Here is a 27,658-nt window from a genome sequence, read left to right as displayed (position 1 = left end):
GTAAGTACCTTTCATTTTTGTTCTTTTAATGTACTGGTTGACCTGTTTTATCGGTAGCCGGTAACAATGTTAATTTTACTTTGAGATTATGGCACTGGAGTGTAACCAACTATGACTAAATGGTTATGTTATGTAGTGATCTTTAAAACTAGCTATCTGATGTAAGAACCTCTTATTTTTGTTCTTTTCATGTACTGGTTGACAAGTTGTACGGTCATGATTACGCTTGTGGGTTGTGAACTCCGACGAGGTTGTAGTGGGTGGTCTCGGTCTCATTTTTTCTTCCCTTCAAGAAGTGCGACTATCTCTCCACCATCTCCACATCCGGACACGTGACACCGCTGACTGCCACAAATAAGATAAACAAATGTCAGCCTCCACCCAGACAACCACCATCGTCATCCTCTGTCAAAATCACCCCCTTTTACCCCCATTGTAAACCAACGTTGATAGATGTTGATGGTGGTGGGGTTAAGATAGATGGTCCGATCTTTATGGTTAACGATGATGGGGTAATCATAACAAAATCCGATTTGGAAATTAGGGTTTATCACAATCAAAAAGTCAAAGATGGAAAATGGTTGTTATTATCTTTAACACTTTCGTATACATCAAGTGAACAAAACAGGGAGGTTCTTACATCAATTTAACACTTTTGTAGGTCACTACATTACATAATCATTCGCTCATAGTTGGTTACACTCCGGTGCAAAAATCCTCATATTTTTTACCTCCAACGTGGCATTACCGGTTACAAAGAGGGTGTTACCTGGTAGGATACATTAAAGGAACAAAAATTGAAGGTACTTACATCAGATAGCCAGTTTAAAAGGTCATTACACTACATAACCATTGAGTCATAGTTGGTTACACTCCGGTGCCATAATCCCTTTTAACAATGATATAAAGTTCAAGATTTTATCCTATTTATTTTACTTTAATACATATTTTACAATCCCAATAAAAAATTAAATTCTTTAATATTTCAAAACAAGAGCACCGACGAACAAATATAAAGTTTCGAAGTCATGGAAAAGTGGTATGAAAACATTTATTTCACATGACATGACCCTTTTAGTCACTACATAAAAACTACAAGTAACCACCGACGACTCACCTCTACATCTCTCTCTCCTTTTATTTGCCCTCTTATGTTAGTTATTTGTTGTTTTACTTTCAATAACACATTCACATGAAACATCCTTCCAAAATGCACAACCTCTTCTCAACAATTCTCATCATTTTCCTAACTTGCTACTCTTTTGATTCATCTTTCGCGTTAGGTGAAGGGACCGATTTCACGGGCGGATGGAAACAAATTCCAAATGTGACTGATCCCGCGATCGTGGACATAGGAAAGTTCGCGGTGGATGAGCACAACAAAGAGAAGAAATTGTCTCTAGTTTTTGGAAAGGTGGTCATGGGTGAGAGCCAAGTCGTGGCGGGAATGAATTACAATCTCACGATCACCGCTATGAATGCGGGTGTTGAGTATAATTATTTGGCTCTTGTTTGGGATAAGCCTTGGCAGAAATTTAGGCAGCTTACGTCCTTTAATGGACCTGTTTGATGAAATAAAGTAACGTTGTATGGTTTTAGAATAATGTTACGTTTTTGTTTGGTACTCTTGTATCAATATATTAAATAAACGAGATGGTAGTGGCATGATAATACATATATCTTCTCATTTTTAGCATCTCTTTTCAAGATTAATCGTATTATAAAGTGTAAAATATACTAACAACAAAAATCATGTAATTGAGTTTTTTGGGGTTTTTAAATGTGTTTAAGTCCTAACTGGAAATCTATATATAAACCAAAATTTCACCTATCAAAGAAAAAAGCAGCAGTTATGTTTTTAAAAGAGTAGAAGATGCAAAATTTGTGTTACTATACCTGTTTATTTCAATTAGAGTGAAACCATCAAAATTTAGAGTAAAACCATATGTTAGAGTTTTTCGACTTTCTTTTCTTTTACTAATTAACATTTAACAACATAACTAGTAATAGATAAAGGTTGTGGTCAAGATAACGAAAAGTGTGTTTGCCATGAATTCACAAGGTGACAACTTTTGATGGATCGTCCAATGTTCGACGGTCCAAACAGCTCCACTATTTGCCTAAAATAGGACTATAAGGAACAGACACCACTAATAAACCCCCTCGGAGCGTGCATATGAGCCATCTCATCACACGACGTGTTGTGCCCGATCAACTAGAAGTGGCATGCCCGGTCAAAAGATGCAAAGCTATATTGTGCATAAGCAGCAAAACCACTAAAACTACATGGAAGTTGATCGTGTAAGGTGGCCCAACCACTTCAATTACACACATATGAGAGGAGGAAATTAATGTTAGTTTTTTTTTGGGTAGTTTTTATTTAACGGGAGTTTAGCTGTTCTTGATTTGAGAATCTATAGCTTTTATTGGTGCATAAAACCATCTTATTTACATAGTTGTCAATCTTTCTCCTCAAGTATATTCACAAATGACCTAGTAGCTGTGTCAAGATCGGATTTGTAGCATTAGTGTCGTTACAACCATATTCTTCGAAAATTACATAAAGATTATGCTTAAAGGCTTATAGCTCAAGGTAAGCTTTCAGTGAGACAAAAAGTAAGCCCTTTGAAGTTGTCAAATAAACTTCAAGCTAGCAGCTTAGACTTTAGCAATGCTGCATGCTACTAGTCAGCATCGGGGTTCCCTCCCTATGGCTACTTCTAATTCCATATCTACTTTTAACCCTATGGAATACTAGGTTTCCAGTTAAGTCAGATCAGATCCTGATTATGGTTCTGGACTTAGCTTTCAAGCTTGATTAGCATTTGAGTTTAGTCCCAAATCCAAACACAGCATTATATATCATAGAAAAGAACCTAAAGTGTCCAAATTTTCACTTATATTACAAGTTGTACATACAAAGATATACAATCGGTCCATGAGCCATAATATGATCTTGGTAGTCGCTGCTAGGCGCTTAGAGGAAACCTTGGGTTTGTGCAAGGGTTTGGCGTTATAAATTCCTGCATGTGGCTATGTTGTGATTAAAATTTATCATATGATGTTTAATAAGAACGCTTAGTCACAAATGTCCACTAAACTAATCTTACAACTTTTGCAACATGGCTATCTAGCTAGCCTTTCATATATACAGTACAAAATGCGAGTATTTGTAAATATCTGTTCATGTCACTTTGATCATGACTCGATCTTCACACCACAGCATGCTTTCTTCAAAACCTTCTTTACAATGCCATGCCATTGAAAAATAAATACAAATTACATCGCCCCAATTGAATACGGATGGAAAAGAAGAAAAACCACATGAAGTGGTAGAATCTAAGAAAGCAAGGGTCAAAATGGATGCTACCAGAATGCATAAAATTCTTAGGCAACAAAGATGCTTCCATGATGTCGTCCCAAGTTCAATCATAATATTCATTAGAAGAATAAGCCTTTCTTTTTCACCTTCTTTTTCTCAACAGCCTGCAACAGTTCCAAACATAAACATTTGCTCCGTGGCTCATAATTCCTGATGCCCTTGTTTTTACAGGGTTTTTTAAGCCAACATCATTGAGCGCAAAACATTCCATAACTTATTCCAGTCTACAAATATATATATGTTCCCTAGTCTGTTTTTTTTTTAAAAAAAAACCAAATTCGAAATAGCCACTGGGACAATTATCAATAATGAAAGGTTCTTTAGATAATTTACATAGTCGGAAAACTAAAATTTGAAGTGAAGACATACCCGTCTGATAAAGTATCTCATGGTGAGAACAATTATATCCCTTGAACTGCAAAAATAATGGGAACATTTAGATTTTCCATTGACAAAATTTATTGGAACTTATAAGTATTCTAAAGGATAACCATAGCATCTGATAATAATAACAAATACTTGTTAGAAGAAATGCAACTTCAAGTAAGGGGTCAAATGAGTAATTCAACATATATTATAAAGAAACTAGTCATACTAGTCATATGGTTAAAAACTAAAAAGTCCTGTTTTATATGAATTGGAATTAAAATGTTGTGGGTCAACACAACACAGTCCAACCTGTTTTAGCCATGCTCTAGAACATTAACCAATTTGACCCATCACCCGACCACCAGATTTTTTATCTATATGTGCATAGGACTCTTCAGAATGAAAATAATGATGATATTTGCGAATTTCTAATTTGTGCCTAATTAGCACTTGTTAAAAGCAGAGAAAAATCCAAAGAAATCATCTCATATTTTTCATCTATATGTGCATAAGACTCTTTACTCTTCAGACTGAAATTAATGGTAATAAATGCGAATTTCTAAGTTGTGCCCTATTAGCACTTGTTGGAAGCAGGGAAAAATCTAAAAAAATCATCTTTTATTTTTTCATCTATATGTGCATAAGACTCCTCACCTTCAGAATTAAATTAATGACAATAAATGCGAATTTCTAAGTTGTGCCCTAACAGCACTTCTTAGAAGCAGAGAAAAATGTAAAGAAATCATCTCTTATACTATATTATATTAGATACTACCACCTGATAGCAGCTGACTCCTGTTCCACTCGAAGCCTCCATTCCTCAACGCTTCCCAAACCAAAAATCGAAAATTCCACTGGATTTCCACATGGAATAAATACCTGAAAGTGTTTAAAAAAAATCTAGAATTAGATTGAAAATATCAACATACAAAAGCACCTGTATCTACTCAACCAAGAGCAAGTTCAAAACCATTATCAGCTTGACAACTGACCAAAAAGGCATGGATCTAATTAGCTAAAATCAGCCATCCAACAGAGATGTGTTGGCTACTACAACTCCCATTTCATACAAGAGAAATAAGATACATGTAGAGGAAAAGAATCCATACTGTTGTGGTGGCAGAAAACTTCTCGTTGACGGGAGTGCTACCACCCTTGATGTTAATCCCATCCTTCTTGACCACTAATGTAACTGGCTCCCATATGTCAAGGTATCCAGTCTGTACATTAGTAAAGTAAATAATTTATATTTACAGAATAACTTCAAGAAGAAAACCAATTTGTAAATGTATGATCCAACAAAAGAATGTCCAAAAGGTAGATGCTAGCCCATTGTTTTGTTCATAGTCGGCCAGGTAGTTTATGGGACTGGCATGTCAATGCCCTGTTTTTGCACAATGGTGCATTGTTTGTACAAGCCAATGTGACATAACATTGCCTGATTTATTTTTGATTAATAAAATTCATAGGGTACATCCTTTTACCCATAAAAAAGGTAGATGCTAGGCAGACTAGCCAACCAATATTAGAAGAAAACTAGAACTAAAACAAGACTTATTTCTAGTAGGGCAACTAGGTAAAACTGGTGATGCTAAGAAAAGAGGTCAAATCTATCAAACGAAATACATATCGCCCAAAGTGTATTTAATGTATAGAACCTGGTATATTGCTTTATGACAACAAAATCAATATTGTACTCATACAACTTTTGCAATAAAATATAGAAAGCCAAGTTGTTGCAGAAAAAGGGTTTGTTGTAGATATCCACCAGCTTTAAACAGTTAACAGCGCAAAAGGTTGCCCATTTTGACCCATTACGCAACCCACAAATGTTTCTACCTATGCCTACTGACAATATAATGATACATTTAAAGAGTCATTACCCACAAGGACAATCTATGTTCAGCATAACCAGCCTGAAGAGCTCTTCTGATATGGTCATGCATTTCAGGATCTGTAAAAACAATGAAAATCTGGCAGTGTATTACAGAAGCATATAAGAGAAAACTACAGCACATGACGATGAAATTAAATAACAGATACAGTAACTTAAGGGTTGATATATACAAGGTAATGATATCTGCTTTCTTAGACCTAAGGGTCATTGATAGCCTTCAACAAAGAAATTACAAACGTAAAACCAAGGTCAAAAGATTTCATTCTCGATTAAAATAGATCATACAGCAGAATAGACAAACATTTGGAGGTCAGAAGAAAATAACCAGAAAGCTTACCACACGCAATTTTCCTGTGCTCATTGGCAAAAACCTTTACAAGTTCACCCTGAATATGCAAGTCAAACATCATCATTCTATCATATAAAGTATCATAAATACCCTTATTTGCCATTTTTGTATAAAAAATGTGAATATGAACACGACACCAACATCTCCATATCAAAGATCAAATAATAAAAAGCAATATTTTAACTGTCAGATAATATGCATCTTTGCCAAATACATTTAAACCACTACACTCCAAAAGTATTTTAAACTAATATACTATACATTCCTTAATCCATCACAACCACTCATCTTTCAAACAACTTTTCATCTCAACTCATCTTTCTAATACACATTAACTTTAATCACATCCAACTATTAATATATCAACCATACAAATCATTTCACAGAACCATCAATAACTTCATCTTTTTATATATTAGGATTAATGAAGTGAAACAAGTCAGGACCATCCATTGTTGTGGTCGCCCCCCTCCCCACATTGCACGGGTACATACTAGTGTATATATACCTTGCGTTTTCTGTTATCCATGGGCTGAACTTCAATGGCAAGGTACGTATCAACATCATCGGCATTAACAAGATAATTTGGTTGCTTTGCACCTGCTCAGCAATTTCTCACATCAAAAATATATAAAAAGCTAAAACGAAAAAGATGTAAGAGCAAAAGGATCAATACCTTCGATATAGTTAACAGACCCATCTTCCATATGCCGTACCCACTGACAATTAATCAATTATATATATGAAAAAACTTAATAATACTGAAGAGGATCAATGAAAGAAGCTTAAAGGCATGAATTTGTAACATATGATCATAAGTAGGAAGTTTGAAACAGAAAAGCTTAAGACGGCGACACAAGCAGCACCTCAAAATTACAACTTGTAGTTCCATTGAGAGAGTATCCACTAGCTTGAAGTTCTCGACCTGGGAAAGCTTCACCTGAAATTTGAAGCGACTCTACTGCAGGTAATGGGTCATCATCTGCAGCTGAACATTACAACAGTACACTCAAAAGTTCAATAACTCATGCTAAAAAGAATATGAAGTAACATAGATATAAAAAAAATCACTGTACATAAGATAATGTTACAGGAGGTAGCAATAAGAAACGATCACTGATCGGGTAGATAAGGGTTATGGTCTCTAATTCACAATAATACTTCCTAAATCATATTATCCAAAAATTATATAACTATTCTTCGTGTAATCACATACGAGACACTATTTATTTGAAAAGAAATCACATAACCCGCCACCCTTTATGACACATCTAACTAATACCTTCAGAATAGGAAGAACCCGGTTCTTCAAGAACTGGAGTTAAATATGGAGAATAAGAGTTGGGATCTTCAAGTGTGGTTGTATAAGCCGAATTCTTAGAATTCCAATTGGCAAACTGTTCTCCGTCATTTCCCTCATTACGGTTTCCTTCTGCATCTAAGTCATCCTCATTATTGCTAACAGGATCACTAAATGTAACTTGTTTGCTGGTAGGTTCCTCATTTTTACTCGTAGAATATAAATTACCCTGGTCAATGCCAATGTGTGTATTTGTGCCTTGAGGATGATCGTTTCTGCAATAAAGTAAAGTCAAAGATTGCATACCAAACGGAATATGATATTTAATGAACATACAGTCACAATTTCATAATTAGTGGTTCTAACCTGTTTACAAGAGGTGAATACATCCCAGAATCAGGTTCTAAATTCTCCGCACCACCACCTGAATGGCCTGGTACATCCCAACCTCTTGGAGTCAGATGCTCTGATGAGATTGGTACTTGTCCATCCGAGTATGCTTGTTGCGGGACCAATTCAAGCCCGTTTTTGTTCTAAAAAAATGGAAACTTTTTAAAAACTAAAAATTACTACACATTGTGTAAATGACAGTGAAACCACAATCAGTTGAATATGATAAACCTACCCCAAAGGTATACAATGGAGATTGTGCATAACTTGAGGGGTTCCCATCGGAACGCCAGGCTGCTAGCTGATATTGAGACTCTTTTAGCTTTGTCTGACAAACCCACAAGAATCAAACCAATATCCAAATCAGGTTAAAATTTAAGTAAAACCATCGGAAACACAACCACTGCATACCTCGACACCGATGAGTTTCTCTTGTAAATGTCTAAAAAGAACCTACAAATACAAAATCGCATACATCATGCAGGGGAGTATTCGAAAAAACAAAGAAAATAATTGCTAAAATACCACAAATAAGAACAAAAAGTAACACATGGGCTAATTGATGGAAACCTTGACATTACTAACAATGGACTGGGCATCAACAACTGGTGGCTGAAGAGAATATTCGGAAAGAAGAGGCATTAATGCCGATATAAATGTTGATCTTTCTTCTTTTGCATCCTAAAAACATAACTCGTTATTTAAATGCTGCTCAGTTACTGAAATCCAACATATAACTTACTGAGATAGTACCTGTAATGCATATGTTAAACGTATATTTTCTTCAATAATCTCTTGTCTGTAAGAGAGGGCTTTAGATGCCGCATCTACAAGGTCCTGCTGCTGCTGATCGAAAGCCTATAACATGAATCATAACTTTTAGCATATGGTCAACAACTAATATATCTCGGTGAGATAGGAGTAAACAAATTTGTAACTAACCAGACGCATATAAGCAATTCGTTTCTCCAGAGCAAACTTTTCATTGTGTATTTGGAGTTCCTGTCAACAATTGCAAACTATAATACCACATAAAAAACAAAGCAAACTCGATCATATGAGCTACTAAAGTTATCACACATACCTTGATCGAATAGTCAGCAAGATGTTTTCTCAAAAGCAAAATCTCTTGCTCCTGATCTCGGGAATCAACAGTAACCTATCCAGAAATGCCAAATACCACAACAAATCATTAAAGGTAGCAAAAAAGGGGTATACGCCTCAAAACTAGTTCCTATGAAAACTAAACTTAATAGGGGTCTAGTAACCCAAAAACACTCTCCTCCATGATCTCCAAAGTCCAAAGAGTGTCAAATGTGATTACAAGAATAATATTATTTCAATAACAAACTAATCTTCAGAAATGTATTTAGAGGTTTTAAGCATTAACAATACATTTTCGACAGATTTTAACAATTTTGGCCCGTCTTAATAACTTAACCCATTTAATATAATACATAACCCGTATAACCCACTCATAGGTAAATCTGTCAAGGCTGACAACTCTACAAAAAGAAAAAAAAAAAAAAAAAAAAAAAGCAACCATGGATCTAAGCACCAAATCCACCTAATAAACTAAACAAATACAGAAGTAACATTAGAGCCTAATCAAATGTTTGCAAAAAAATACAACTTTTGTAATTCAAAGAGTCCTAAATAAAAATAATAAAAACCATGACAATACTTAATACATGAACATACCTGGTTTAAGAGGATGCCAGTATTTTGTATATCAGAAATCGGCACCAGCCCATGTCCATGTCCAGACACATTGAGCTGCAGATCCTGTTTTGCTTCCGGTTGATATCCAACAGTATTGAATTGTGAATTCATTCTAGTCAATATAGTAAAGTGAATGAGAGGTACAGCTTGTACTCAATCCATGATTTATAACCAATCTAATGTACCTCAATGGAGAAGATGCTGCAGTGGAGGCTGAAGAAAACTGGCTCAGACCCCCGTTATGAAAAACTTTATCTGCTCCATTTATCTTTTGGGTCTCCATAGGATTGACAGCATTTCCAATAAAATCTTTATTTAGGGCTAGCGTAGATGAATTATAGAATGAAGACTCATTTCGCATCTTAATTCCCTCTAGTTGAGTCGTCTTCTGAGGTTGATAACCATCATCACTCCATTGACCAATGGGATGCCTATTTTCAGCCTTTATATTACTCGATTTCTGTCACAAAATCAACACTCATTCTTCTACAACAGAGAAGTTTGCAGATTTCAAATGTATGCAACCCACATCCCCGTATACAGAAATTCAGCAATATATATATAAAAAAATAGCATAAAAGATAGGGTCCATAATGATATACTGAATGGGATGAGATTATCAAAACAGTATACTACAGGTAAAAAAAGAATGGTTAAAGATAGGCTCATCAAACCACGGTCATAAGTACAGATTAGTAGCAGGGACATCGGTTTGCATTGAAATCGCAAAGCTTTCAAGCATAACACCCTAAAACACAGACAATCATGTCCTTGCTAATCAATTATACCACTAAAATAGTCAACAGAAAAACCGTGTGCATTCTTACCTAATGAGATTATCTTGTTAAGGACTTATCAACCAAGTCATAACAAAAATGTAGGCCTGGCAAAATGGGAAGGTTGGGCGGGTTTGGGTAATGGGTCAAAACGGGTGCGGGTCCAAGCGGGTCATTTTAGAAATGCGGGTCAAACGGGTGCGGGTCAAGTGTGGGTTGACCCGCAATTTTTCAAAAAGATTTGCACCCTTTTTCTGTTTTATCGAAAGTTTTTTGATTAAGCTATTAATCTTGAATATGTGTTACTAAAGTTAAATTACTAAATAATCTTGAATATGTATTAGTACTAAAGTTTTTTACACACACGTGAAGTATAATGTTTACAAGTATACCTTTATTCTGCCACAAAAAAAGTCAGTGAACTTTATCTATATGTATATGTAACTATGTATATGTATTTTAATATCCGTGTCTACTTCAATCCAGGTTCACCATCTCCCAAAAAGAAAAGAAAACATTATTGCTTATGAGTTCGTGAAGTTCAAGCATTCAACAATGACCATGGCTATGGAAACCCAACAAAATTAAATATTACTTTCCAGCAACCATGAAGTAAACGACGGCAGGCTAATGACCGGCAATGGGATAGCAGCCGGCGACAGGGCTCCGGTTAGGTGTTGTGCCGCCTTGCTGGCCAATGACGTTACATCTCATAGCTTCATCATGTTAATTTCTTCCATGGGGATGAGGTTATGAAATATATGCATAACCCTTTGAGCAGTAAGTCTCGAGACCCACAAATAACACTTCGGAATTTCAGGGGGTGTATCTCAAACCCGCATCCTTTTCTTACCCAGTACCCAAATGAACCCAAAAACTGATAAAGTTTACCCAATTTGATCCGTTTATCTTATTGCGGGTATGGATTGCTAGGTCTACAAAAATGAATAGCAACATGCAGCATTGTAAACTCTAATTCCAAGGTCGAGTAATTGCTACAAGGTCAATAACCAAAGCAAGTTAGTAATATTAACATATTCGCTACATGGTCCACGATTCACTCACAACTCAGTCAAGACTCGGTACTAACTCGATAAAAAATGGGTCAAATAAAGGTTTGAAGTGTTGTGTTGATGTTTGTAGATATACTTCTAGAGTCACATGAACAATTATGTTTATGTTTCTAGTCTATTCCTATACATATAATTTCACATATTTATATTTTAAATACCAATATACCTTATTTAATTTCAATTCATTTAAGGGATGCAATGGTGAACGCTGATGCTAAATTCTATCCTGGATGAACTATGGTCCAGAAACAAGTCACTTGTGATTCATCAAGCATAATATTGCAAGAAACTAATACCCAAGGCATATTGGTAATTAATAATCACCTAGTATTCCTGATTACCATACAAAGAAGTGACTCAAACAGATATCAATTACAACATTAAAACCTTAGCTACCAATATATTAAATTCATGTCTGATTAATGAGAATTATTGCACATAAGCAAGAAAGTTGGTAAATTGTAACGAGGTAGAAGGGAAAGAACATATACATAGTTTTCAAGTTCCTGAATCCTCTTTTGAAGCTCGGACCTCAATCTATGATTCTCTTCAACCTATCAAATAGGAAATTGTATTGAAAGGGTGAATCAGAAACAGAAGGTAGGACCAGAATAACCATAAAAATTCAAAACTATTCAAGTGGAAACTTTAAAGTGATGCAACATACAAGATTTACCTAAGCTAATAAGAGAATAAGAATGAGTCTATACCCCGAATACATGGGAAAACATATAAACATAAATCCTAAAAAGACATCTATATCCCTTACCAGATTAATCGACCTTCTAAATTTCTTTGAAAATCTGTACTTTCTCCAAAATACTTTATCCCTTCTATCTAACTCATTTCCAAATGTGTAAAAAAACATTCTCAAAGTGTAAGAATTGGTACATCACATTCTTTGTTCATATCACTCATTCATCATAACCTGAAAGTATATATGCCATTGAACAACTTGTCCCATGAAGTTCAAAGTGAAACATACAAGAATGTTACAACGTAACCTTTGTAAACTTTAAATAAATAAAAATATGCGTTATTGTGATATTAGTAAACGTGAATTATAAATTGTACTTAGTGCTTTTAAGTGGTGCTATACGGTGAGCCACATAAGCACAAACATTGATTCGATAACTTTTCCATTCATTCCTAATTCATTTAATATAATGGCTTACATGATTTATGTGGATGGTTTCTTTACTTATTCTATTTCTATTTCACACTGAAGTTAATCAATGATCCCATTTTTGTATATATATAAACCATAAAAAGAGAGATCATGCTATATTGGTAGGCGCGTCCATAGACATGAAAGTCATGTAATAAGCTAAAAATCATCTCACATCACAGTTATCATCTTAATGGATAATCTTTATGGTTCTGGAAACACGTGTTTTTCTAAAAATTTGACTCAGTGCAAAAATACAATACCATTTTCATAATCGCACACAAGAAATTAATCAAAAATCAAAATATATTCATATACTTGCATATTGTAAACAAATAAACACAAGAACAAAAGATCACGATTATATAACAAAGAGAAATCTCTACAATTGGCAACAACTTCTACTTTTTTTTTTTTTTTTTTGCGAAACACACAGCTTAAATTAATTAAAAGGGTAAAGTAAGACATATCCCAAATTCCCAATTCATGGAAAGTTGCCTCTGGTGTTTGCGGCCTACGCAGCATTCCTATTTTCCATTGGATGAAGATCCTCTTAAGTTGAAAACAACTTTATAGGTAAAGTTGGATCATCTTGACCCTTGGATTGAAATCAATGGTTAAGATTTGAAGATGATTATTAAATCTTGACCCTTGATTTTAATCCAAGGGTCAAAATCTCTCAACTTTACCTATGAAGATGTTTTCAACCGTAGAGGATCTTAATCCTTTTCCATTTCCTAGACTTTTTTTCCAAAGTTACCCCGAAATGTTTACCTAGTAAGGTTCAAACACGGGTCTCTTTCTTATAGACCTTAAGAATACCTTAGCATTACACTAACACGAATTGTAAAAGTATAAAAAAGAGAAAGCCTAGATAATTGATAATAGGAAATTATAAAAGATAAATGTCCTCTTAATAATATCCGGATGAACCTAATATTGAACGATAGTGCGAATGAAACCTCCGAATTAAACAAGGGATTACCTGTTGTTTGATTGTAGCTTCAGCAGCTTCAACTGCTTTCATAACTTGAAACAATCCATCATTAGTATTATTATTATTATATCCATTATTAGTATCATTAAGACTTAGCCTAGACAGCAAATTCTCCTTCTCATCACCATTTTCCATTTTATCGTTCCGCGAAAGCTACTTAACTATCTGCACTCTATATTACAAAAATTTTAACTTCAACCATAATAATAAAGATAAAACAGCACAGAGACAGTAGTAGTAGTATGTATATGACCTAATTAGCTGAATACCTATATGTGTATATATATATATATGTACGCAAACAATAATAATTTATATATAATATTCTCTAAGCGTTCTAATCGATGTCACCGAAGTTGTTAAAGAATAATAGAATAAGGGAGTCACGGACCTTGCTGAAGATCATTACCACCGTCGATGTTACCGACGGTTAGCGTCAACGAGAACAAGAGAGTCAAAGAGGTGGTCAAACCCGTCAACGGGGCCGGAAAAAATTGACGGTGGCGGCAGCGGTGGTGGTGGTGGTTCTGGATAGATTTTAGTGGGGGTTAGATCTAGTGAGAGAGATTAGAGAAGAATTATTGAGATTGAAAAGATGAAGAATTTGGTAGATTTATTGGGTGGATGGCATTTGATTGATTAATTGATTTTGTGAGGAAAATGGAAGGAAATTTGGATTGGATTTTAGTAAAGGGAAGTATAGAAGAGAAAGTAGAAGAAGAAGAAGAAGACGACGACGACAATGGTCAAAGACTTCAGTATCCTCGTGGACATGGGTAACAGAGAAAAATGAACACCGTTAATGAAAAGGATGAAAAATTAACACCGTTAAATGAAAAGGATGTATAGTGCTATTTTTGCTCCGAAAGGATTATTCGTGAAAAAAAAATAGATCCGAAAGGATTATTCTGCTTCCAAATCAAAATCAAAATCACTTTTTCTTTACAAGTATTTTTCATATCCTAGGACGGAAAGAAGATAAGAAAAGGCCAAGCGTTCTCTTGGTTTGCCATTTGTTTCATTAATCTATCTTCGTTGGATACATTAAATTCATTGCACATTTAACTAAAAATATGCATCTACCTTTCTTTACAAAAATTCTGTCACAATTTGTGAAATGATTCAAGAACAAATATTATGTTTAAGCCATATCAGGTATCTTTCTAATTTCGATTTTGGGTTTGTATTATAAGATGGAAAGAAGAGTTGAGAGAGAAGAGGAGATAATCTTATTAATCATCAACTAGAGTTACAATATAGCCTTTTATTTATAGGATTCAATAAAATGTTCTAGAGAATAGACATAAATAAGGAAGTGAATATCCATACAATAATAAAATATTCATAATACTCCCCGTTGGATATTCACAAATTATTATACGCAAATATGGTGTTTGCTGTCTCATTAAAAACCTTACCAAGAAAAACCCAGTGGGATAAAAACTTGGTGAAGGGAAAAAGAGTGTAGCGCGTATAATACTCCCCCTCATTTGAATATCCGTCTTCAAAATATATATCAAGTGTCGATCTTGTATACAAATGACTCAATAATCTGCCAAATTATTGCTTGATCAAATTCGATGAAGATTGATTGTGTCACCGTCTTGTTGATCATATGTTGAGATTGTTTCTATCGTTGTTTCAGCTTGATCTATAAACACCACAATATCTTCAAATGATACTACTGAAATTTTTTGCCAATATCACGAACACAATTCTTCTTTGGCATCTTCATCATTGATCTTTGACCATGATCATCTTCATAGCTTGATGATGTAGTTGTTGGTGATTGCTAAACCTTCGTTAAATTTGTAGCGTCATCATTTGTGAAAAACCAAATTCTCCATGACAGTGCTTTAGACGGATGAAACAAATATCTAGAATCAACATATCCAATTATCTTTGCAAGTGAACTTCGATCAAATAATCTCAATCTCATGTATCGAAGTATGTTTTCAGTTTCATCCAACTATAGTTTGTTGATCCGTAGCCATGTATTGCTAACACATTTATAGAAAAATGCCATCGGGGATATGTAGTACTATCATTAGTACTGAAAAAATACATCAACATCCCATTTGCGGTTTGAAAACCGATAATAACTTAATGATAAGCCTTGCCATTATTGGAGCTCTTTGACCTTTCGTCAATACACTTTCATAAATGGATAAAAGTCTCATTCAATTTATGCTCGATTTTTCGAGATAATACAACACTAAGTTGTAGTATATCCATCTCATCATGGAATCTAATTATATGAATTTTGACATCCACTCATTAATTATTTATAAATCTCCCCCTTGGATGTCCAATTTGCAAAATTATTCCTCGTTAAAACATAATGATGTCAATATATAATTGATGATATTGCATGCAGGCAATTGTGCCATACACATATCTTGTTTTTCCATATAATGACAATAATCTCATAACCAATACTGTTGATAAGATTCATTCACATATATGTTGATCATGAAAAATATGATACATGCTCCAAGCATTTTATATCCATGTGAAACTTTAAGCCACTTGCAGGCTCAAATGATAGCAAGGAGATACAAATAACTATTTGTATATCACGGTATTCAAATATACCAATAATATGATCAACCATGGGAGAAATATATGTAGGTCTTTGCGAAAATCTATCGTAGCATCATTTGCGCCATATACGTCAAAATATCAATTTCTCATTTCGCTTTAGCACAAAGACCGATTTATATAAAGTATGCTACACATTCTTATGCATGGATTTCATGTCCATAATTTCGTGCATGATAAGAGGCTTTAAATATTCGGTAACATTACTTATCTTGCTATTTTAGCCATCGTATCTCAGTTTTTTTTGCACCTCATAGCATATATGCTCTTAAGAATTTCGCACGCATAATATTGAGCTTCATATAGCACATATAATTGTTGTCGACATCAATCTTATTTCTATTCGATTCCATACTTGACATGATATATATTTGTAAGAGATCTCTTCATTATTCAAATATCATCGGTTCCTCATGAACCATCATGTCTATTGTATCTTTAAAACACATGTTTGGGTATTTTTACCTCGATATGACCATCACATTTATTGCTCCTTTCGTTTTTTTTCTTCTTCGAGGCTTTTTATTTGGAATCAATATCCTTTTGTGCGCGTACCATAGACTCATATAAGTCATCATTTTGAGATACGATCACCATTGGAGCATTGAAAATCAATGTATATGGCTTTATTTGATTTAGTGAGCGTGTAAGTCAAGCCAACTCAAGTGAATCAATCACCATATGAACCTTATATTCATGTTAGTAAGCTCACACAATAATCATTATAAATTTCTCTCCCCCTGAATGAATTCCTCTTTTAAAGTACATCCTTTTGCATTATGATAGGATATATACCATATCCAAGATAATGGGGAGGAAGTATTTTATCTTGTTGGCATGATGCAAGCTCATATTGTATGATGGTTTTGCTCAGAAATATAATTCGGAGTTTTGCTCTCATAATCATTTAATTTGCAATAAACGCTTAATAAGCACTTTAAGATTCACCACCATTTGCGAATGCTCGCAATCTTATTAGCCAAGCCAATATTGACGCAACTTCATGTTGTTTTATTCACGATATATGACCATTTAGACGATGCATCGCTTTTTGAATAACTAAATGGTATATTAGATGTATAGGCCACATACATCCTTTTGTATCATCTTTAGATATTTATGGGAATGAGTCCCCACTTGGCTAGCACTTGGTGAATAATTGATACTTTCTGAGAGCTTATAACCTCATTACTTTGAAGAATCTATGGATTCTCTTTTGCATCATAATGACTCAGGATGGTCTAACCGGTCATGCCAAACAATAATAACAAAATCATGGTTCATAAACTTCTCGTATGATCATATGCGATTCGAGTATATTATGCATTGTATAATTCATATACAATGATGAGTGCATCATGACTCTTAAAAGTTGTTCCTTTTGATCATTATATATTAGCTATCGAAGTAGCTCTTTGGGAACCAACAATATGTCAATTATATGACAATCTCGAATTCATATACAAATCTCTTTTAAGTGAAATAACAACATATAGTCATCTTTCTTTAGTCACTCATTGTAACAATTCGTGTTCATAATGGAAACACTTTGATAAGTGAATTTCTCATGTTTATTTGATCATATAAAAATCGATCATTGCTAGTGTCATCTCGTGTTCTTAAAAAGAAACACCTTAATATTTGAAATTTCATGACCATGACATATATTGATCATTCCGATCACATCTAATTGCATTCATTTTAATGAATGGATACCACACCCTTCGACGGCTTTAGAAAATTTCTATCAAGTTGATATTTCATGAGCATCCATGCAAAGTTGTACTCGCTTATATTTTACAAATTTTGCAACTTCACGTGCAACTAATTATAGCGAGACTTTAAAAGAATCACATCATAGAATTCTTATGACCAATGTCACAAATGTTGATGTGCTCTCATATTGAGCTCTTATAATGGATCTTCGTGATTATATCACACCAATTTGGTGATCCTTTTATGTCAATTTTTTGACATAATCACATGGATAATCAAACCAAACTTTGATCCAACAAAATCAAAAGTTTTAGCTCGTTGCACAATAGTTATGATTCCCAACGAAGAATCATTAAGAACCTTTGAACTACATGAGGTAGTCAAAAATCAAATAAATGATACTTATTTTTGCTTTGAATGTGTTCAAAGAATCACACAAGAACCTTTTGTTCTTAATTATATATGAACTACATGTAGTAGTTTTATAACTTATAGTTATTCATGCTTCCAACGGGTCTTTCATCGTTATATTTTCAAGCGTTAACATGATTTCAACGAGTCTTTCATCGTTATATATTTTCTTTTAAAATCCTCATGGAGGTGATGTTGGAGAAAAATCATTGATTTTCCATGCTCTTGCAAAGTGGTCTTATTCAACTTTAATTGTATCTCCAAAATTATTTAGAGATTGATGAATTCGATATATCCATAATAATTATTTTCACCTTTGCAATATTATTAATTGTAACTACAAAATACGAGAATATGTAGTTACTTGTAGCTCATAATAAACCTTAGTTTATTAGCCTCATGTTATATTCAGTTGTCATTATAAATGACCATTGCTATTTACTTATATAAGCTACAATTATTTATGCTTTGAATAAATTCAAAGAGTAGTAAAGAACTACATGATAACCTTACACATGGCTCATAAAGCCTTTCTTTCATTCATAACTTTGATCATGTTATTTTTGATTCAATCAAAAAAGATGAAACTTTCAAGTTTCTTATGCATAACCGTAGTTATGATTCACCTTAGTGAATAATGAAATCAATTAGTAAGTAAACTTTGAAGTTTCTTATGCATAACCGTAGTAATGATTCACCTTAGTAAATAACGAAAGAACAATTGGTTCTTTAATGCATAACCGATGTTTATGAAATCATGAATTGCTTCAAGTAATCTTAAAATCTAATAAAAGGAAACCTTAAGTTTCTTATGCATAACCTTACACGTTATGATTCACTTATTTAGTGAATGCCGAGAGAACAATTAGTTCTTTTATGCATAACGAATGTTATGAAATCATATATTGATTTAAGAAATCTCAAAGAACTATAAGTTCTCTTTGTTTACAGTATTCAATAACATAAAAAATCCGAAAAACAAATGTTTTCTCGCAAGACAACGAAGGATGATAATATAAGAGTTATAAGAATGACAACAAAAATACATGGTGCTGAACATCAAGCGTGATCTGTTCTCATGGTTGATTTTGTTAAATAAAGATCATGTAATAGTAATTCAATGTGAAGAAGCAATAGACTAACAAGTGTCGAAGAATTATGTTTATATTTAGAGAGAAAGCTTTGTTTAATTACTACTAGCTGATCAACCCGCATATTATGCGGGTAGCTAAATAAAATTTGGTGTTAAAATTACAGTTTGTTTAAAAGTCATAATATATAAATCACATTTGTTATATTAAAAATCTGATGATAAATTGATTATTCAATTTTCATACTTCTAACTTTGAAATACTATTAAAATAATATATTTTTAATCTACAAATTTGTTTTCTATTTCAATATCAACCCTTTGGATAACACTTAACATTTCACTTAAGTTACAATGAAATCGAAAAAAAAAAAATTATATAATTAAAAAAAAGATACTATGAAAAATTTAATTATTTATATGGGTTTTGACTTTTAGTTTCTATTCCTCCTAAAAAATTAAGTAAAACAAAAATTTTCCGTATACTAAAATTATGTTAAAATTATTATATCTTGAAATAAGTTTGAAATTGTTTTATTTTGTTTATTTTTTTGGATGATGTCATAAAAACGTTAAGTTAACATACTATGGAAAATTATTTTACAAGAAAATAACATCTTCACAATCTTCTTTTGTTCATATAGCACGTTACCCGCGCAATGCGGCGGTCGTCGTGACAATGTCGTTGTAGTGGGGGGTCGAGTGTTGGTGATGGAGATGTAAATGGTTAATGAAAATATATTAAAGAATAAAGGATTTGTAATGTAAATTAATCATTAATGTTATAGGGTAGTGTATGTTGAAATATTTTAAGGGGTACTAAGTGAAAATATTACATATTTTCAACACTTCCATAAATAAAAGGGGCTATTTCTTTTATAATATAGTATAGATAAAAGAATCTGGTCGGAAAAAGGACCATGAGAAAATTAACGTGATGTTTGGATAAAAAATAAAAATAAATAAATTCAACATACCTGAAGAAGGTAATCGACCAAATATTATGTGACGATTAAGAAAAAATTTAACTTTCATACGCATCAAACTCTAATCACCGAAAACAAAATTCGTATTCCTATAATATCTTTCCATCTCGTTCGGCCGAATAAATTTATTAGGATTTTTAGCCATTGTAAACACAAAACAAGCATGAAGCTACGAATTGTTTTTCTCGTCATCAATTTATTTGTACTTCAAATGATACTTTTATCCAAATCGAACCATTTGCATGTCGAGCTAAAGATGATCGTAATCAGGTTTAGCTACGGTTAGCGGTCAATTCAGATAAATCATTCAAATATACATATGTATAACACAATTAGAATCATGAACAAAACATATATTTTCTTTTTAGGAATGAGAGTCACCCAAATCCATCTACTTGTCGAGATAAACAAGGCCATAACCAAGTTCAAGTACTGTTAGTAGCGAATCCGGACCATCATAATTCAAAAGAAAAAAATTGTTTCATTCGATGACTATAACGACATACTTATTTTATGTTGACTTGTTGATTTTATTAAACAATTACCTCAAATAAAACTATTAAGAAAAACAACCGTCGAAGACTCAAAGTATTATTATTATTATTATTATTATTATGGTTAATTCAATAAAATAAATATTACCTCAAACCTTACCTCAAAGGAGCCGTCGAAAAATCACCTCATATCAAAACATCAAGATGTGCACCGACGCAAAGTAAACGAAAACGTCTATCCCATCTCTCATTAATAAATCAGATTTGATATATGAATTTTTAAAATCATCAAGTTGAGGATCACCTTTTATATGTCAAAAAAAAAAAAAAAATTCATTACTAAGACAATAGTCCGATAGATTGAATTAAAAAAAATCAGTTTTGTGTTGGGTGATGATGTAATTGATCGAATAAAGATCCATAGTTCGAAATTACTTTCAAATTGATAAAATGAAATCTGTACACTTTGGTATTTGAGAATTAAGTCAAAGGCAATCAATCAACCCCATTAAGTAAATTATAAAAACAAAAGCTTTTTATTACCGACACAATCACTTTGAAAAATCAAAAAGAAGTTTACGGCTGATTTTTTTTTAGGGTTTTAAGACTATCGTGCTGATAACGTATTATAAGATGGAAAGAAGAGTTGAGAGAGAAGAGGAGATAATCTTATTAATCATCAACTAGGGTTACAATATAGCCTTGTATTTATAGGTTCCAATAGAATGTTCTAGAGAATAGACATAAATAAGAAAGTGAATATCCATACAATAATAAAATATTAATAATAATTATTGGTATTTTTTTCTTTTTTTGCATTTAGGGTTTTTAAGGGAAAAAAAACTACCGATAAAAACTTTGAATCTGTAGTATAATTATCTTTACATTTTTTTTAAATCTTGTTTGCATTTAGGGTTTCTTTTTGGGAAAAAAAACTACCGATAAAAACTAGGAATGCAGGATGGTGATTGCTTGCTAGATGTTTGATGTTATGTCACAAAGAAATGATTCGAAAAAAAAGGCAACACATTTTCTATATATTATCAGATTTCCATAGTCTTAATTTTCTTTTCAAAGATGAAATTATGTAGCATAGATTAATTAATAATGTAAGGCAAGTGTACTTAAAGTTACTTTACTTATGAAGATCATTGCTAAAGATTTTTATCACCTTTTTACTATCGTTACACTATGGAGGCGTATTTTTATGTTTCTTTTTATTGTTTGTCACTGCAACTTATGATTCAATTTTTTAGTCCCATGAGCCCTAAGGGCATATTTGGTTAGTAAGTGTGATGTGTCATAAGCTTTAGATAAGTACATTAGAGATTAACATAATGTGCTGAAAGCCATTTTCTATTTGAAAGACTATTAGTATTTGTGCACCTTAAGAATCATACATCACAAAAGGGTGAAGTTCTTTAATAGTACTACATGATTCTTTAGTATGAAACTTAGTTTGGTTCTCTAATTAGTTGCATATTGTGATCTATTGTGACACCTATTATGTATATTATTATATCATGAATGCTATTATTGTTTGAGTTTTCACTTTCATGTTGATGTTGTTTGGTCTTTGGTTCATGTCCGTATATTTGTTGTAGTTTGTCATAAATCTCAAGCCATCATTTTATGTGTGTTTTTTATGTTGCTATATGTACTCTGTTTTTTGGCTCCTGCATGAAGCCTATTTCTATGTAAGCATTCTTGTGATGAAGAATTTGAGATCAAGCACTCTTAGAAACTGATTAATTCTTTCTCTTTTTTCTTTTGGTGTAAAAGGCTGTAGATATTGTTTAACAAAACTAACTTTTATTTCTATAACTGAGTTTTTTTTCTATATAATAAGATTCTAACTCTACAAAATATGATTTAAAGTCAATTGATTAATGAAACCCCTGCAACATACTTTTCATATACATTGTGTGATAAACAAAATGACCCATTGGATCACTTGTTTTTTACTTTTTAGTTGTGAATATTCAGGATATGTTGTGGAGGAAATGAGGGATAAGGGGGTACTCAAAAAGTATTCACGGGAAGGATTTGAAAGATTGGATTAGTAGTAAAAAGAAAATAATTCTGCTACACGTGTTCTTCAAAAACTAACACTTGTTGCTTGCGTCTACATGATTTGGAAGGAGAGGAATACGAGATTATTTAGCAAAAATTAAATCTCTGAAGAAAAAGTGAAAAGTGAAAATATCAGTGTGTTGAGGTTATTAAAATGGAGATGTATACAAAAAGGTAATTGGAATTGTAGACAGGTATGAGATCCCTACACAAGATGTTAGTCGAAAACAAGATGACACAAATATATATCAAGTATATCAAGTATATCAAGTAACCCGACTGGCAAGTAATTCTGATCTAGATAAAGACTAGTTCAGAATTACGATCCAGATATGGATATGAACAATAAGTAAATACGAAGAACAAATGCTTGAAAACTATATAAATAATATGTATAATCAAGTATTATGGCAAAGAGTCGGGATGTATTTTTTAATGTATTTTATTTATTCATATAAACAAAATACAAAGGTTGTTGCGGAACAAAGATAATCACACTTGTGAAAATATCTAAACAACCTTGAGATACAAATGATCTAATCAACAAGGAAATACTCGTAAGTTTACTTAGAGTATATCTCACAAGTTGCAATGCCAAAGTTCCAAGCATTTTTGCAAGTGTGAGAAGTCTTATATTTATAGGCCAACATGTTTTGATGACATGGCAAAGGCCGTACAAATATGGTTGGGTGCATTTATGGATTTGTAGGACAAATCCATAACATGTTTGTTTAAGGTAAAGTATGTAAGTTTCTTTGATGTGACTTGACATACTTTATTCTCAAGCTTTTACTTAAACTAGCACAATACCAAGTATAAAGTTATTAACCGGGTAAAGGTAGTTAAAGTACTGCAAAAAGACTTCCTCGTAATCTGTGAAAAAGTGTTGTAAATACTTTTTCACTGAGCGGCTTCAGATCTTCAATCAGGTAGAATCTTCTCAGAGCTCTGCTTCTCAGAAGTTTCTCTTCTTCAGTCTTCAGTCTTCGACTTTAGAATGAATGTCTTCAGGTGTCCTGATCTTAATCTGAGGTGAAGCTTTAGAGAACTAATTCTGAGAGACTCCTCAGAATTTCTGTACAAGTATCTTCTCTGAACTTCAGATATTTCTGAACAAATTATACTTGGTAGATTTACGACCTAACAAATTCCCCCTATTTGTTTTGAAATATTACATGCATTTTTTAGACTTCTATCTATACATGTTTGTAAGTCTAAAATGCAAGTTTGTTTAAGTTATAAAATTTTTCTAATGACATCTTTTGTTAGATCCTTGACATCCATGCACCAATCAGATGAGACTTGGGCTTCACCTTCAGAATGGGAATCATCTCTCTATGCTCAGAAATGCCAAACGCGTGAACTGAGATCTTGTTATATTCTGATGGGGCTCTTTCTTCCCTTGTCACTACCAGATCAAACAACTTTAGACCATCTTCCTTCAGGATTTCAATATCAGTGATCTTGGCAGGATCCGATCTATGTTTATGATAATACTCATATTGAGCCAATTCAGCTTTCTTTAGGGCTGCAGCAGAATCTTCAGAAATTGGCTTGAAAGTAGAAAGATCCGTATCACGAACATTTTTCCTTGAACTCCTTGGTCTAGTCACTTTGGATTTGGGTGGTGGCCTTGTCAATTGCTTTTCCACCTTCAGAACTTCTGCCAGAGTTTCTTTCTTTTTAATCACATCTCGTTTTCTCTATTTTTCACCAAGTCTTCTTTTGACATTTTGAAGGTGAGATGGTTCAGCTTCTGTTCCAAAGTTGTGTAATTCATTCCATATTCATACTCACCCATTTCTTCCAATGCCTTCTGCACTCTTGGATCATTTTTGATCTTCTGATATCTTTTCAGTGATAATCCAAGAGCTGCAGCATCCACATGATCCAGTGTACCCATTGACAAGTGTTGTGCCCTTTCCCTTTCTTTGTTTTCTCTCCACAAAATAAACTGGTTGGAGAGTTGTTTCTGAAGGGCCACAAGCTTGTTTCACCAACCATAAGTACAGAATCTTTTGCACCTTTGGACTTGGGTTCTTCAACCATATGAGCCTTGCCTTGATTAACCTTGGCAACCTCAATATTCTTTTTCTTCTGAAGTTTCCCCTCAGCTTCAGATTGCTTTCTTGTGGCTTCAATCAATTCTTGAGAACTAGCAAGCAAGCCAATGGGCACTCCACTTCCCCCTCTAGGGACCTCTGCAGGCATGGTGGCATACAACTTAATCGCAGATTGCATGCTCTTCAGAGGTTCTCAACTTTGTTGTGTAATGCTATCAGAAATCCCTTTGGACATGGTAGAGAACTGAGCCCTCAATCTGAAGGAAGAATTTAGGTTCAGCTTCTCATGCTTGATTAATTCTTTCAGCATCTTTCTATCATCTTCAGTAAATGATGGGGAAAGAGGAGGAACAACAGCTTCAGGCTCCTTCCCGAGGATGGTTAGAATGTCATCCAGTTTCTGAGACTGGTCTTGGACAATTTTATTAAGAGTGGACACAGAATTTTTGATTTCTTCAACAACCTTGTCCACCCGTTGATTTGCCTTGTTTGAAAAGTCCTCAACCATCTCTTTGACCCTTTCCTCAAACTTGGATGCAATGGCAGTTGTCAATTGGGCAACAAGATTCCGAGACAACTCCGAATGCACCTTCTCAATAACATCGTCCACCCCAGGCTTCTTAACCAATTCAGACACCTCCTTACCAACTGCCAAGACTTCTTCCTTTATCAATTCAACACTAGATGTCAGATTCGCAACAACTGAAGTCTGCACATCTCTCTTGGTCAGTTTGAAGGCTTCTCTGATGGCTGAGCTGATTCTGTTACAAGCCATCACTAGTTCATTAAGCTTCCCACCCACCAGTCCTTCATTTCCAACAACCTTGGTGAACTTAGTACCAAGAAATACCTGAGCACCCTTTAAATCAGTTAAGGACTTGGTATTGTCAGTTAGAGATTTAGATAAGTCCTCTACCTTGAGAAGTAGGCTTTGGACTTTGGCATTTTGTTTCTTAAACTGTGCTTCCACACTCAAAGAAGGTGGTGGTTGTGTAGAAGCAGAAGCAACAAATGGTAAAGTATGAAGGCCAGCAAGAGTTTTCTCCAATAATACATCTGATGGACCCTCAGATTCAGTTTCTGAGTCCAATTCCTTCTCTTGCTCTTCTGGCACATCATAAGTTCTTTGAGGAGGGACTTGGTGAATTTGGGGGTGAAGATGTTGAAGTTGGTGTAACAACCCTCAATTTCCGACTAGGACAACTTACTTATATTTATCTAGATATCTATCCCTAGAGGTTTATTAGGAAAATTGACCTTCTAAACATTTAAGACATAGTGATAGTTGCCCTCTAGCTCAATGAAATGCCTATAGATGACTAATTATCTTAGAGATGCCATAGACAATAATTATCAATATTCAAGTCAAAATACAATGATGAATAACAAGTTAAATGATATATAATCATTCCAAATAATTCAACAACTCAAATAATAACAATGCACAACAACAAAATTTACAAGTCAAATACATGTATATGTAGTGCAACATTTTAATAAGTCTTGCAATTGGAAGATGTACATACAACTTAAACTAATTATAAATATAAACACTTATAAAATCCACCAATCACATTCCAACTAATAACATACATGCTAGAACTCCACATGGACCACTTTAAACACTACACACCAACCATGGTTAACCTTTTTCTACCCTTGTCAACCAATGAACAAGCACCTAGCCCACTTTCTCCCTCCCCCTCTCTCTTTTATGGTCACACACCCACACACACACACACTCACTTCTCTCATTTTTGTAAGACACAACAAACAGACACTTCCCCATTCTCTCTTAATTCTCTCCCACTTTTCTCTTTTCTCTCAAACATTTTCTTTCAAGAACTTCTTCCTTTTCTTCTTTAAAATTTCAGCCATGCAACACAAATTGGAGCTAGAAATCCTAATAAAACAACAACAATAATAAGGGTTTTAGTTAGATTACATCAAGGATTTTTGGGAGCAAATGTTGGAGCTTATTTTGTGTCACTTTGGAGCCTTCTTGGTCGAATTTTCTGCCCATTTTCCAGCCCCAAAACAGCCCCCAAAATCAGTCCAAAAAGGAAGCAAGAACAAGGCAAGAATCAATCTAAACTTATAATAATAATAAGGGTTGGTTAAGGGTTAATCAAGGGTTAATTGAAGGTAGTATTAAGGGTTATTTTGAGCAAGGATTAAGGGTTATTTGGAGCATATGGGTCACGAAAATCTGCACTAGAATCATCTTCAAAACCGAGTTCAAGAAGGGTATAACTCATCATCTCTTTGTTTAATCTATCTTGTTTTTGTATATATAAAAAGATCTTTATCAAAAATCTATGTTTTCTCTTGTTTTCTTTGAAAGACAAACTCAATGAGGTCAAATTGATAGATCCTTATTTCACATGTTCATGCATGTTGAAATCAAGAGAAAGGATTCAAGGATTCAACACAAATAAGACCCAAGAGTTAGTAGTTGTAAGATTTGTTACTAAATGGGTTTAAGGATTTGATTAAATCTGATTTTTGATGAATATTTTGAGATTATAATCTGTGATTTTTCAATAAAGAGGAGCTTTCAAAAAGGATATAAGAGATTATAGCTTGTTTGTATGTGTAATGCTTAGATTTGCACTAGTTTTGATTGATTTTGATTTGGGGATTTGAGATGGATGGTTGATGATTTTTAATTTCATATAATCAGTACATTTGATGTGAAAATCATACAAAAGTGACCAACAAACATGTTAGTGGTAATTAAGAGTGTGAAATAAGCAAACCAAGCCATTGGTTGGTTATTTGGATCAAAGACAAATCTGACA

The 27,658-nt window shown here is 33.6% G+C and overlaps 2 protein-coding genes across 10 annotated transcripts; one reads left to right on the top strand and one right to left on the bottom strand.

The window, feature by feature from the left end:
- Positions 1-1,116: 1,116 nt before the first annotated feature.
- On the top strand, positions 1,117-1,671 carry LOC122582729 (cysteine proteinase inhibitor 5-like). The gene has a single exon (XM_043755150.1). It carries the CDS (start codon positions 1,193-1,195, stop codon positions 1,568-1,570), a length of 378 nt encoding a protein of 125 aa, XP_043611085.1. The 5' UTR covers positions 1,117-1,192; the 3' UTR covers positions 1,571-1,671.
- Positions 1,672-3,006: 1,335 nt separating this feature from the next.
- On the bottom strand, positions 3,007-14,160 carry LOC122581271. Of its 9 annotated transcripts, none has more exons than XR_006320996.1 (23): positions 13,815-14,147; positions 13,412-13,595; positions 11,750-11,812; positions 9,595-9,869; positions 9,389-9,521; positions 8,772-8,846; positions 8,630-8,689; positions 8,441-8,545; positions 8,258-8,368; positions 8,099-8,140; positions 7,923-8,015; positions 7,664-7,830; positions 7,280-7,572; positions 6,864-6,985; positions 6,674-6,716; positions 6,506-6,597; positions 5,986-6,034; positions 5,635-5,705; positions 4,861-4,971; positions 4,527-4,630; positions 3,752-3,797; positions 3,371-3,486; positions 3,007-3,240 (listed from the first exon to the last, which is right to left on the bottom strand). XR_006320996.1 is itself a non-coding variant. In XM_043753465.1 (23 exons), exons 2-23 carry the CDS (start codon positions 13,556-13,558, stop codon positions 3,442-3,444), a joined length of 2,157 nt encoding a protein of 718 aa, XP_043609400.1. In that variant the 5' UTR covers positions 13,559-13,595; positions 13,815-14,147; the 3' UTR covers positions 3,007-3,441. The 9 variants fall into 9 exon arrangements, 5 of the variants coding, with proteins under 5 accessions (XP_043609400.1, XP_043609401.1, XP_043609396.1 ...); XR_006320995.1 differs by having other exon boundaries at positions 3,007-3,243; positions 13,815-14,146; XM_043753465.1 differs by having other exon boundaries at positions 3,007-3,486; positions 7,280-7,435; positions 7,526-7,572.
- Positions 14,161-27,658: the final 13,498 nt, after the last annotated feature.

This window comes from Erigeron canadensis, chromosome 9 (genome assembly GCF_010389155.1).
Source record: "Erigeron canadensis isolate Cc75 chromosome 9, C_canadensis_v1, whole genome shotgun sequence".
NCBI classification, from domain to species: domain Eukaryota; kingdom Viridiplantae; phylum Streptophyta; class Magnoliopsida; order Asterales; family Asteraceae; genus Erigeron; species Erigeron canadensis.
Note: the sequence above shows the minus strand (reverse complement) of the source record. Positions and strands in the feature narration are given on the sequence as shown.